This window comes from Equus przewalskii, chromosome 31 (genome assembly GCF_037783145.1).
Source record: "Equus przewalskii isolate Varuska chromosome 31, EquPr2, whole genome shotgun sequence".
Lineage (NCBI taxonomy): Eukaryota > Metazoa > Chordata > Mammalia > Perissodactyla > Equidae > Equus > Equus przewalskii.
This window is the reverse complement of record NC_091861.1, coordinates 19,347,527-19,362,602: the sequence shown is the minus strand read 5'-3', so window position 1 is coordinate 19,362,602 and position 15,076 is coordinate 19,347,527. Positions and strand designations below refer to the sequence as shown.

Genomic DNA, 15,076 nt, shown 5'->3' with positions numbered 1-15,076 from the left:
ATGCAGTGAGGCTGAACTTGGATATTTAGATGATTTTTCTAAATGGAATCATCTGAGAACTGCCAAATCATCTAGAATCTCATTTTAGTCATAATATTAAAGTCATGAGGGGCTGGCCCATTGGTGTAATGGCTAAGTTCACACACTCCACTTTGGCAGCCCAGGGTTGGCAGGTTCAGATCCTAGGCGCAGACCCAGCACTTCTCATTGAGCCATACTATGGTGGCATCCCATATAAAATGGAGGAAGATTGGCACAGATGTTAGCTCAGCGACAATCTTCCTCAAGCAAAAAGAGGAGGATTGGCAACAAATGTTAGCTCAGGGCCAATCTTCCTCACACACACAAAAATTAAATAAAATAATGCCAGGAACTTACTAATTGCTTAAGAAAATTTTATTATGGATAAATATGTTTTAAACATGGGCCAAACACAGAATGAGAATCATAATCACTCATGCCCTATGTCTTTTTCTTAAATGAAAATTTTCAAACATCTCAGAGTAGAGAGACTTGTCCATATACCCAAGGGTAACCATATATACTACATAAAATGATGCTACTACTACCAATATTCTTACTTACAGTTAGGCTGGAGAATGCAGTTTTCTGATTCTTTATACTTTATACGTCAGAATATATTCCAAAAATGGCTTTATATTCAAAAACTGTGTTCCTAAGTCACTTAAATTAATTATTTTTACAAACCATATACAATTAGTAACACAGACCTCTGTTTTCAATTTTTAAAGATTCCTTTTCCTTCTATTTGACTTAATTTTATTTTTGTAAATAAATAAAACTTTTTCTTTAATGTTTCTGGTGCTTGAACACTACCACAAAGTATATTTGGAGAAGTCTTTCTTTGACAGGTGTTTCTTCCATCCTGCTGCCTCCCTTCTCTTTTAGCTAAATATTAATATAAACTTTTGGTTAATCCTTCCAGTGTTCTGTTTTGTTTGTTTGTTTTTCAATAAAAATAAATACATACATATTTGTGTCCTCCCCTTTCTCATTAAAAAAAGTGCCACTTGTGAAACATACTTTTGTCCACTTTGCTTTGATCATCCTGGGATGTAGAAAGCACCCCCACTTCTTTCTTACAACTGCACAGTATGCAACTGTATGGATGTCACATAGTTTTTTCCTACTGATTAGGCATTTGTGCTGTTACAAATACTACAAATAAAGCCACAATGAGAAATCTTTTGCATATTTTAGCCAGTGTTTCCTTGGGGTACGTTCTTAAAAGTACGATTGCTGAATCAGTTATTGCTGATTATTGCCAAATTTCTCTCTCTAGTTATATCATTTTGCATTACCCCCAGTGATACATCAGAGGGCTTGTTTTCTTCCACTTTGCCAGCAGCTTTGCCAAAGTCATCAAAGTTTTGTATTTTTGGCAACTTTCCTAATTGCAAAGTTATATATCAGTTTTCTTGGTTTGTTTTCTTGCTGAGGAACATTAGCCCTGAGTAACATCTATGCCAACTTCCTCCACTTTATAAGTGGATCGTGGTCACAGCATGGCTGATGAGTGGTACAGGTCTGCACCCAGGATCCGAAACAGTGAACCTGGGCCACTGAAGTGGAGCGTGCTGAACTTAAGCATTAAGCTGCAGGGCCAGCCCCTCAGAATATTTTTTAATTTGTGTTTCTCATACTATTTTAATCTGTATCTTCTGTATTTTCTGTTTTATGAAAAGTGTTGCCACTAAAGCAACTTTACAAGTTTTAGTCTTTAGCACTATATAGTGTTTTTCTTTTCCTCCTTTAATAATTTTCGGCCGGAATTCTGCAGTGTCTGTTATCAAGATTAACTTTGCTTTCTTTTTGTTTACAGTTACCAAAATATCCTTGCCATTTTGTTTTTAACCTTACTTAATAAGATGCATTTCCTGCTGTCCTAGTCCATTTGGGCTGCTAACAAAATACCACAGACTGGGTAGCTTACAAACAGCAAAAATTTATTGCTCATCATTCTGGAAGCTGGAAGTCCTAGAACAGGGCACTTGCATGGTTGGATCAGGGCCCTTTTCCGAGTGTCAGGCTTCTCCTTGTGTTTTCACATGGCGGAAGGAGCAAGGGATCTCTCTGGAGCCTCTTCCATAAAGCTCTAATTCCATTGATGAGGGTTCTGCTCTCATGACCAAGCACCTCCCAAAGGCCCCACATCATAATACCATCATTTTCAGAGGGTTAGGTTTTCAGCATATGAAGTCAGTACTTGCATATGTCTTAGAGCTGCATTATGAGTCTTAGAATGTCATAGAACTGTTATTCTTTCTATACGGACGTATAGGATATTTGGGTACTCTCTCACGACTTGGCACAAGGATGAATTTTTCTCAGATTCATTGGTTTTCTGAGATACATTCACTCAAATTTCCATATTTGTTGATCTTCTCTTTCTGGGGGTAAATAATTGTTGGGGATTTTTTGTTTCTTTCTTTCTATAGTAATTTATGTATATAATCCCTTGTCGATTTCAGATGTTCCCACACGAAAGCTGTTTCTCATGCACAGGACCTAATGCTTTTGATAATTTGACCCACTCATTCATATTTCTGAGAGATATTTTCTTTTTCTTCAGCTATTCTAGTTAGTTTACTTGATTTCCAGTATGTATGTTGGGGTCGAAATGCAAACTGAGAATATGAGCTTTCAGAAATAACATTATTGACATCTTATTTCTGATTTCAGTAGACCCGGTCTCTTGCAAAGAAGTATGAGCTCTTACTTAAGATCGGATAGTCACCTAAGCTGTCATTTTAAAACTGGTATTATTTTAATTTGGAGAAGAAATGCAAACTATTTTTCTACTAGAAAATCTTATTTGGTATTTTATAAAACTGGCTTGTCAATTTGTAAGTGGGCATCATGCCACCCGAACAGATGGGTTCCTGAAAGAGGGAGAAAAGCATCAAGTCTGACAGTTATGTGCTAGATGAATATCCAAGAATACGTAAGTCTAAGGATGGCAAGTTCTTAATGTTGAACTTAACAGACATTGGTTTTTTTGTCAACATTTGAACATTGAAAACTGCCACTTAATTATAACATACTTTAAATTTTACCTTCGAGAATCCATTGTCAGGACCTAAAACTCCCATAGAGGTTAGTGATTTCCACAGGGCTTATTAATGCACAATATTTCAAAATAATACTATCTGCAGGAAACCTCCAAATTTAATACATATATATTTACATAACTATATATGAGTATATATGTTTTCTCTGTATTTCAAAGGTACAATTAAGCTGCTAATATTTAGTAACATACTTGGTCATATTTTCATTTGCCATGCTGATCTGTGGTAAACATTTCTGAGTAAATACAATTTTATATTAGGTACCCCACATAAGTTCGTTTCATATATTTTCTTATCTTAATTTGCTTTTGGGGCACATGAATGTCAGGTAAGCTAAACTGTATGAGAAAGTCAATAAAATCTGGAGAAATTGTTCCACAAAAACCAGCCACCCAACATTTATTAAATATTTTATTTATAGCCATCAATATCCCAGGTACTTTTCCGGGCACATGGGAAATATTCAAGAAAAATAAAAAAGTAAAACTCCTTGCCCTTTTGTTGTTTATTACTGTTTTGTTTCATTACGTCTGTAATTGAGGATTCCTCACTTGCAGATAATTGAAAAATTGATTTGAAGTGGAAACTGGAATAACATAAAATATTATTAATGCAGGAGAGGAGTCACTCACAATCTTTGTGGACAAGCGGAAGCTGAGCAAGCGATCTGAAGGAAGTGACTCCAGCACCAACAGCTCTTCGGTTACTCTGGAGACGCTCCATCAACTAGCCGCTTCCTATTTCATTGACAGGGACAGCACCCTTCGGAGACTCCACCACATTCAAATTGCATCCACCGCCATAAAGGTAGGAACAAGTTTACCCTAAAATTAGGTCATACCATTATGTTTTCTATCTCTAAGATCCATTTCTCTATATTTTCATGTCTTACTGATTTAAACAATTGTGTTCTAAAAAATATTTTAACATTTCCTTTTTCTTTGAGCTTTGTAGTATATTTAGCATGAAATTGTACGTATTTTGATGTAACTTTTTTAACTTGACAATCGGGTCAAGATTTTTCATGTCTGAATGCTAACTGAAATGCACTTGAATAGTGTAAGTTTATCCTGAGATACACAGACTCCTTCACAAAGTGTGCACTGATAAATCTTTATTTTAATAACATTGATTTTTTTGCTAAATCTTATGCAATTAAAAACATTATCCTGATTAAAGGCTTCTTTAGCTTCAAAGAAGTCAAGGACATAAAAATCATTAGGTCTTGGTTTAAGGAATATTTACCCCCAATATTTTTAAGATACAATTAACAAGTACAAATATTTGGTTATAAGTTACTAGAAGTAAAAATACACCATAACCCAGAATTCATGGATAAACTCTGTGTGTTCACTAAAATCCTTTGCCTCTGAATATGCTAAGAGAGAAAAAGAGAAAAACTGAGGGACTTTACGGAAACTGAGAGAAAGAGAAAGAGAGAAGGAAGGTATCTTTAATTTCAAAAGAAAGAAAGAGGACAGGAGAGAGAGAGACACAGAGAGAGAAGCTGTGGTTTCCAAAACAATAGATTTTTTGACATATTCCTCTGGCAGTTTAGGTCAACGCGCACTGTATTTGGCCAATGGCCATTGCAAAACTAATAGACCAAAGAGTTGGCACAGTGTGACAGTGTGATCCTGGACTAAGTTAACCAGAGCAAAATAAAATGTAAAGAACATTTCTCTGTGTTTCCACTGTAACATTTCATAGTTAATGTAAAATACGATCATTAAATATGTCATTTTATTGCTTTATAAGATTAAAATTAATGTATTTTTTTCACTTAATTGACAAATTAATATTTCACTATTTGGGGAATGCTAGGAAAAATTATCCCAATATATATCTTTTGTGCAAGGTGTACAAGAGAGAGAAAAAAAGTGATATAGAAATAGTTTTAACTTAGGGGTTACCCAAACAATACCAACCATCTTCAGTGTTGCTGGTAGATGAAACTGGGCAAAAAGACTTCTGTAAGTATAAACCACACAATTATCATGAGTCTACTTCTGACTGTAGGACTTGCATTATATTGAGTAACCAAGTATATAAATAGTATTTATGCTGTATAGATAAAAATGTAGCCAGCATAGTGCAGATGTTTTAGTTAACTTAAAAATATTGTAAGGTAGGATATTGTTAGAGATAGTTAGCTTGAGATTGTTGAGGAGAAATAGACTTTTTCAGAAATCAATTTCAATGATATACACCGTAACTTGAAGTGTATTTTCTAATAGAAGACATCATTGCTGTAAGTGTGTTTATTACATGGCTATTGATTTTTTTCTCAGTACCAAGTAGAATTATACAATGGAGTTTTTTATACTCATGGTAAGAAATATTCATTCACAGTTCATGGGCAAACTTAATGGATATTTGAAGCTACTCTCTTCTCCCACAAGAGAAGTATGTATCACAAAACATCCACATTTTAATGGTGCAGACTGTTGTACACAGGTATTGTTCTTAGATCCCTGTGGTACAACTGGGAACGGTAAGGCTTCATGAAGCTTATCCTCTAGCTGTGTGGTAGAAATGAGCTCCAAAGAAGTGACTTGAGTGAGTAGTCTAAGATCACCCCTGGGGAAGAGGAAAGAGCAATCTGGAATGTGGGAGCGTTGACAGCCTCATCTTGAAAGGCACCAGGAAATACTCATTATCTGTTAACCATGGAAAGGTGTTCCAGAGCACATGACGGGAATATTTTAAAGTGTAGAATGGTTGGAGATGGAAAGGAGAAGTGGGGCTTTCGATCAGGGAGAGGAAACAGAAAACGGTATGGGAATGATACAGCGATGGATTGTAAAGAGAAGTACACACATCTCATGCTGTAACTGAGGGAAAAAAAGGAAATGAGGTATGTGCCCTCCCCAACAATGTAGCTAAGAATATAGCCACAGAAGTACTTAGGGAGTACAAGAGTGAGGTAGCGGGGAATGGGGAAGATGGGAGGACTATCAGACCTTCAGGATTTCATTTAGGACTGAATGGAGTTCTCTTCTGGGGTAGTTGTAATGTTAAGTGGCTGGTGATTCTCTAGCCCAGGGTCAACTGCAGTCTGGATTATTGTGAAAGCTCCAGGGAAATGTTCTGTGCTGAAGCGTGTGGTGTCTACGCGCACTGGAGCCGGTCTACAGGCTCCTTGAATTACCTGCGCGCTTTTATGCGCCTGTGCATCTTCTGGGAAGCGTATCCTTTATTTTCGCTAGTTATCAGATGTGTCCCTCCACAGCGAAAAGGGGTCTCTCTTCAATTATAACATCATAATTGCTTAGATGTAAGTTAGGGTAAGAGGGACTGACGGGGTGGGTGTGGGAGTGTGTGTAGGCAGAATCAAGGGCATTCAACTACTGAAATCCTTTATACTTGAATAAATAATTCAGTCCAAAGTGCTTTTCTACAATATTTGAAATCAAGAGCTTAACTCTAGTAAATCCTTAGATGTTCAATACATTGCTTTTATATTTTAAGGATCCAAACTGAGAAGAGGACGATCCACAATGTCTTTGATTAGGTAATATACCTTGTGTTTTAAGTGCCGTGTAGTAGGCATTTAATTTCTTGAACAAATGTTTCATGAAGTTGTCCCTGGATTTACAGAATTTAGGAGACGTTCTTGATAAAAAACAAAGTCAAGTAAGATCGTTATCAGATAACAGCAAAAATATAATTAAATCTGTAAAATCAAGCCTGCTTTTTATCATGCTAATTCTTGCAAAAACACAAAAGAGTTGGACAAATAATGTTAATTATGAGCCAGTTTCTAGAAAATGGAAGAACAATTTGTTGTTTTTATCTCTTATAACTATGAATGTTAGTGTAGACTGCAGCTCATTAACACATCTGTAAATATAAAAATGAACTGCTCACATGCCCATGGAGCTTAATTGACTGCTATGCTATTCCAATTAATGGCATTCATATCAAATATTATTTCTCAATATTATTTTTAGTGCAATAATATGCCAAGCATAATGTCTAGAATTGACCATTATTTTCAGAAAATTCAATTCAATTGATGCAAGTTATCTAAAAGATCAATCTAATACATTCTTTAGGTTTATTTTTAAATAGTCTAATAAACTTTAATATTATGTGATTGACAATGTTGTGAAAATCAAAATATATTACACATTTTAGGGAAAATTTAATCTATCACCAGATGTGAAATGTGAATGTTTGAAAATTTCCTTCATACTTTGTTTTAAAATCAGATTACATGTAGGGGCTGGCCCCGTGGCCGAGTGGTTAAGTTCGTGGGCTCCGCTGCAGGCGGCCCAGTGTTTCGTTGGTTCGAATCCTGGGCGTGGACATGGCACTGCTCATCAGACCACGCTGAGGCAGCGTCCCACATACCACAACTAGAAGAACCCACAACGAAGAATATACAACTATGTACCGGGGGGCTTTGGGGAAAAAAAGGAAATAATAAAATCTTTAAAAAAAAAAAATCAGATTACATGTAGTGAGTAAAATTAAATGTTTTTTATCAAACACTGTGAAAAAATTTAAAAGAGCTAAGTTATTATTGTTTTCCTAAAATAAATAGTGATATATTTACTGTATTTCTGGCATTTTTCTGATATATAAAAATACCAGATAGATTTTTAAAATTATAATGTTTAGAATTTTTTCCAACAAATTTAGGAAAAAGCAGAAAAAATACATTAAACTTAAAGGTCAATATTCCAGCTAAAAACGCCATCTTCAAATAATATTTCAGGGCTGCATTTAAAAGTGTTTCAGGTGATGTTAAAAAGATGCTGCACAACTTTAGATCAACATTTCTGAGATTATGTAAATACATTATATTAAAAATTTAAAAGCTATTTATAAAAATTAGACCTGATAAAAATTTTCCAAGAAACATTTTTACATGTAAATTATTCACTGTTTCAGAATAAAATCAGTAAAACCTCTCAATTATTTTTATTTTACTTCTATATGTTATTGAATAACTTACTTTAAGAAGAGCCAAGATAAGAAAATTGACATGTAAACCATTCATAATAATTAGAGGTTTGACTTCATATATTAGTTTCATTTTCAGGAAGGATTCTCTTTTAAACAGCAAACTCTCTTAGGGTTTTCAAAGAATATTTTTTTACTCACACACAAATTTAAATGTCTAATTACTTAGTACAAGCTGTACATTTAACTTAGTATGTTTAATAAGTTGGACAATTTTAATTGAACTGACCAAAAATTTACCTGAATTTTAACATGTAAACATATGTACCTGCCCCTAATTTTTTTAGCATAAAGAAATTACATATCAATCCAGAACAATTAGTACATGAAAATTTAGCATCATTATTAAATTCATAAAGCAAAAATTTCCAGAATAATTAAGAATCATATTATTTAATATTCTGAACTTTCATATTCTTGATAATAAGTTTTCAGTTTGTGTTATGGATATTTATTTCCTTGTGTTGTGCCTTCTCTTCCTTTGGTAAACGGTCCTAATTTGCTGGATGGCAAAAGCAAAATCCGTTTTTATTTTTGGTTTGTTTAGTCAAAATAGCTTATACATAGTGGCTAACAAATGGCAAATTAGTAAAATAAAGTTAACCTTTACTATATAGATTAAATCTTGACTATACAAATCAGGAGAAAATTAAAAACATCAATTTGTGATATTTTTCAGCATCTGTTTTATTCCACTCTTCTTTTCCTGATTTAAGGGGTTGTTTCCTGTAACAGAAGCTATATCCTTTGAGTACTTCATATTTTATTGTTTTCTGCTCCCTCAGATTTCAACTGTCATTCTGTCTTCAAAGAAAACGCATCTTGCATTTATCTTTCTTGTGATAAATTATTTATATTTATTTTCTGTAGTATGAGTACTGAGTAAATTATTATCTTTACTCTTTACAAAGAATATTTGAAACACAAATGTCTGAAAAAAATAAAATCAAGCACAGTAAATAATATTAAATAAAATTTAAAATCTCTGAATAGACAGACATCTGCTCTAACCAAGATGGAGTCACAGGGAGTAGATTCACCTTCTCACCTGAGAATCAAAAGAAAAAGATAAGAAATATAAAAACAATGGTTTTCACTGAACAATAGACAATGAAGGACAGTGATCCTTGAGAGATGTTGGGAAACAGCTGAGGTAAGCACTGTGATTGGTATAGGTTATTGTCTTGAAAGAGTTTCTAGGATATGGTGCAGCCAGAGAAAAATCCAGGCAGAGACCAAAAGGTTCCATAAGTTGAAGAGAGAGCTCAGAGTTTAGTGAGACAGGTGTTTCTAGTTTGTTTAGAATACCAAAGAAGAGAAAGCTATATAGAGAGAGCATCCCAGAGAACTTCCCTCGAGTATTTCAGAGTCCTGTTCAGTGGATATATATGAGGAAGTTACCTGACGTCAGGGAAGAAACCATATTATAGGATTAGAGAACAGTGTCTAGCAGTCACACAGGACTTGGGAAAGTGTTTCCATAAGCCAGAATGGAAACACTAATAATTCCTGGATAGAATACATGCGAAGGTCATGCCTCAGTGGTGAAGAATAATTAGCCTTAGACTGAGTTCTTCTCTGGACCTACCTATCAAATTATAAAATCAAGATCAAAAAGAATCAAACTATTTCCAAGAACTACATCTCAGAACAAAGCTCAAGAATACAAAAAAGCACATCCAACATCCCACAAAGTAAGAGTCACAATGGTAAACAGTCAATATTACCAGGCAATGAAGAAGGAAGAAAACATAAACCATAATGATAGAACATTCAGCCAATTAAAACTGACTCAGAATGAAAACAGACGTTAGAATTAACGGACAAGAACACTAAAACGGTTATTCTAAGTGTATTCCATATTCTCTAAAATATAAGTAGAGACATGAGGTATAAAAAAGGATCAGAGCAAACTTACTGAGATGAAGAAAGTAATGTTTCACAGAAAAAATATACTAGATAAGATTCAAGGCCTACAATGCGGCACTGGAAAAGATCAGTCAAATTGAGACATAGATATATGAATTATCTAAAATGAAACACAGAAAAAAAAACGAATGCAGAAAACAAGGAGCAGTGAGCTTTGGGACAACTTCATGCAGCCATAAATATGTGTAAATAGAATCCCCAAAGGAGGATGGGATGGGGGGAGCATGTATTAGATACCTATTTCCGTACAACATTATTGTCATGAATTTAGACGCATAAAATAAAACACATTATTATATGTTAGGTTTTTGAGAGGAGTCAAAAGTCCAGGCATCGCTCAGATAGTTTCTCCAATCAGAGTGTCCACAAGAGCTGGATTTTCGCTTGACTTTCAACTTGGGAAGGATCCATTTTCAGGCTTACGTGGTTGTTGGTAGCATTCAGTTCATTGCCAGTGTGAGGGTCCCAGTTTCTTGCTGGCTATTGGTGGAAGGTGACCCTCAATTCTTTGCCAAGTGGCCCTCTCCATATGACAGCTTACAACATGTTAATTACTTTCTTCAACTTCAGCAATGAAGAGAGTTCTCAAAAGACATTACAATCTTATGTAATGTAATTATGGACATGAAATCACATAATCACATGCATTCAATCACTTTTGACATATTCAGTGGTTAGAAACAAGTCACAGGTCCTACCTAAACTCAACGGGAGAGGATTGTAGAAGAATGTGCATAAAGAAGAGGTCATGGGGGCCACCATAGAATCTCTCTGCCACAAACAAAACAAAAACATTTGGAGAGTTAATGGCCAAACAATTTCTGAAATTGATGAGGATTTAAAACCCACAGATCCATGAAACAACAAATACCATGCATGAGAAACATCAAAAAAATTACACCAAGACATTTCATAATTCAACTGCTTAAAACCAATATTAAAGAGAATATCTTAATTTTCATTAACTATCAAAGAACTCCTTACATGGATAAAAGCCATCTCTACCCATATATAATGCTGACTAAGACTTTAAGGGCTTAGTTATGAGTTAATGAAGTATGGGGGTCAGGGAGAAAAAAAGAGCCATATTAGGTACAGAGGAACAAAGCTAAGGACGACTAGAGATTTTTTGAAAACAATGCAAGCGCGATAACAATGGAGGTGAGATTTTTTAAATATTAAAAAATTCTGCAACCTAGAGTTCATTTTCTAGCAAAAATGTCTCAAAAACAAAGGAAAATATATTTGCAGATATCTGAAACCTACAAGACTCCCACCAGCAGACCTGAACTAAAGAAATGATATAAGAAGTCTTTCAGGCAAGAAAGAAAATGATGCCAGTCAGAAAAATGAATCTATACAAAGAAATAAAGAGAAGTTGAAAGAGTACTAAAGTGGGTAATTATATCTTTTATTATTATTATTTAAGTCTCTTTAAAAGAGAATCAATTCTTTAAACAAAACTGCAATCAATGTACTGTGAGGGTTATAGCATATGTAGAAATAAACAGTATGCCAACAACAGCATAAAGCTCAGGAAAGGAGAAACAGAAGTATATGCTTGTAAGGCTCTTGTATATCAATGAAATGGCATAATATGATTTAAAGGTAGACTGATAAGATGAAGATGTATACTATGCACATTAAAGCAATCATTAAAATAGCAAAATAAAGAGTTATAGCTGATATGACCAAAAAGATGATATAATAGAATTATTTTAAAAATTAATCCAAAGTCAGAAAAATAAGAAAAAGGGAAGAAAGAATATATGGGAAAATAGAAAACAAATATCAGGTAGATGGACTGAAATCTAACTCTATAGGTAATCACATTAAATATAAAGAATCTAAAAGGCACATTGTCACATTGGGCTTAAAAAAAAGCAAGATCTAAGATATAATTAGATCTTGCCTCAAGAAAATTTATAAATCTTGCCTCAAGAAAATCACTTGCAATTTGAAAAATAGGTTTAAAGTAAAAGAATGGGAGTAGATATACTGTGCTACTGTACTACTGGCATGGCTGTTTTAATATAAGAAAAATATGTTTCAAAAAGAATATTACCAGGGACAGTATTTCATAATGATAAGCTAGTCAATTAATCCAGAGGAAATAATAATTCTAAACATTTATACCCCCAGTAGTAGAGGTTCAAAATACGTGAAACAAAATTATAGGAGGGAAAAAAGTAGTGAGAAATTCATAATTAGAGATTTTAACAACTTTCTCTAGTAGTAGTAGATTGAAACAACACTATCATTCAAGACTTGCAAAGTATGTATTAATCATGGAAAGACATCTAGACAATCCTCAAATATTTAAAAACTAAGTAACACACTTCTAAATAACCCATGACTCAGAGAAGAAATCAAAAAGGGTATGAGAAATTATTTTGGACCAAATGGAATAATGAAAATACAACATATCAAAATCTGTCAGATATTGGTAAAGCAATGCTTGGGCAAAATTTGCAGCAAATGATGTTTTATTAGGGGAAAAAAGTGACAAACCAATAACGAAAGAGTCCCCCTTAAAAAACTATAGATAAAGATGAATGATGAAACCCAAAGTAATCAGAAGAAAGAAAAAAAAATCAAAATGGAAGTCAATAAAATAGAAAACAGAAAAACAATAGAGAAAAAAAATGAAACCAAAAGCTGTGGTTTTTTTGTGGGTTCTTTTAGTGTATCAGTAAAACTGATAAGTATATACCCAGAATTATCAGGAGACAAAATAGTGAATAGACAAATTACCAAAATCAGGAATGAGGAGGTAACATCGCTACAAATTACAGAGATATCCAAATGTTAAGCAAGACATACCATGAACAAGTTTGTGACTATAAATTTAGAAACCAGTGAACACATTCCTTGAAAGACACAAATTTCCCAAGCTCACCCAAAAGTAAATAACCTGAATAGTCCTAAATTTATTAGGCAAATTAATGTTCAGTTAAAAATGTTTCCTGGGGGCCGGCCCCGTGGCCGAGTAGTTAAGTTCGCGCGCTCCAATTCGGTGGCCCAGGATTTCTCTGGTTCTGATCCTGGGCCTGGACATGGCACCTCTCATCAAGCCATGTTGAGGCGACATCCCACATGTCACAACTAGAAGGACCCGTGACCAAAATATGCAACTATATATTGGAGGGATTTGGGGAGGAAAAGCAGAAAAAGAAAAGATGTTTCCTGCAAAGAAAACCCCTGGCCAAGATGGCTTTACTATTGAATTCTAACAAAAATTTTAAGGTATAAATAATAAAAATCTACACAAACTCTTCCAGAATGTTCAAGAGAGCTGAAAAATGCCCAAACCATTCTTTAAATCCAGCATTACTCTGCTATCAAAACCACACAAAAATGGAATAGAAATAAAACTACTGATAACTCTCATTAATATAGATGCAAATATTCTTAACAAACTTTAAGCAGTTTGAGCCCAACAATACATCAAAGGGATTACACATCATGTCTACTTGGGATTTATCCCAGAAATTAAAGTTTAGTAACATTAAAAAATCAACCAATGTAATTTATTATATCAACAAAGCAAATATAGATACAGATTATAGATAGACATAGATAGATAAATAAAAAGATAGAAAGAATCTTCTAAAGAGATGCAGAAAATTCTTTAGGAAAAATTCTGAGATGTTTCTGATAAAAGAAAAAAAAGTTTCAGCAAACTAGAAAGAGAAAGGAACGTCCTCAGCTTGCTAAAGTGTATTTGAAAAACCTATAGCTAACATCATTCTCATTGGTGAAATAGCAAATGCGTTCTCCTTAATTTCAGGAACAAGACAAGGATTTCTGCTATCACGACTTTTATTGTGCTAGAACAGTACTAAACATTCCAGTAGTAAACATTGTACTATGGGTTCTAGCCAGTGCAGTCAAGTAATAAAAAGAAATCAAGCATTCCGATTTGAAAGAAAGAAATACAACTCTCCTTATTCACAGAAGACGTGAGTGTCTGTAGAAAATCCAATGGAAACTTTTTAAAAGGTACAAGGAATAAAAAGGAGATTTATCAGTTGCAGGATAGAAGATTAATTTATAAAACCAGGTGTATTTCTATATACTAGCAATAGATAATCAGAAGTTGAAATTAAAATGGATACCATTTATTGGTATTTGATATAAAGTATTAGTGATAAATTTGACAACAGCCCTGTATACTGAAACCACAAAAATTACTTAAAATAAAATTGTTAATAATCATTTTAACATTTTCATTATTCTACTTTAAATAAACATGTACAAAATATGTGTACCCATCCATGTATGCATATACCATCCATCAGTCTGTCATCTCTCTAACATGCTATTGTCTTCTGACCTCCATTTCTTTCTGATGAGTAGTTCGCCATCATTACTGTAATTTCTCTCTTGAATGTAATGCTTCACTTCCCTTGGCCGATTTTAAGATTTTCTCTTTATTTTGGACTTTCAGAAGATTGACTGCAATATGCCTTGGTGTGGTTTTCTTCCTATTCATATTTCTGGAACTTTTCTGGGACTCTGATGACAGACTCGTTGATATCGTCCTTAAAATCTTGTCCTATCTGTTTCGCATTGCTGCTCTTTTTCTATATGCTTTACAGTGTGATTAATTTCTAATGATTTTAGTTCATTCACTTTTCTTCCTTATTTGTCCAGTCTAATGTAAAGCCAGTCAAATAAGTTCTTCATTTATGATATAATAGTTTTCATTTCTACCATTTATATTTTTTATTTTGTATAGTTTCTCTTTTCTGAAATTTCCTATTTGTTTGTGCATATTGTCTAACATTTCTACTAGGTATTTTAACATAGATGTTATCATTATATTAAAATTCCTGTCTGGTGATTTCACCCTCTTATTCATATCTGAGTCTGCTTCCGTTGACTATTTCCTGTGTTGCTCATTGGATTCATATTTTCTTGCCTTTTCAGATCTCATTGTTATTGCCAAGCATTCTGTGTAAAAGAAAAATGAAAACGCAAAACCAACACCAAACCCAGAAAAAAAGACACTGAAGTAAATAATATTTCTTCTGAAAATAAGCATACCTCTTTCTCTATTAGGCTTCTGTTATGTGTGACTG

The 15,076-nt window shown here is 33.9% G+C and overlaps 1 protein-coding gene across 8 annotated transcripts in view; it reads left to right on the top strand.

Annotated features, from left to right (window-relative positions):
- The window catches only part of BRINP3 (BMP/retinoic acid inducible neural specific 3), a 394,820-nt gene that overhangs the window by 213,137 nt on the left and 166,607 nt on the right, over positions 1-15,076 (top strand). For all 8 annotated transcript variants that reach the window (XM_070602587.1, XM_070602590.1, XM_070602593.1 and 5 more), the window contains one exon: positions 3,709-3,899. In XM_070602587.1, the coding sequence (XP_070458688.1) occupies positions 3,709-3,899 (191 nt within the window). The remainder of the gene's footprint in view (positions 1-3,708; positions 3,900-15,076) is intronic.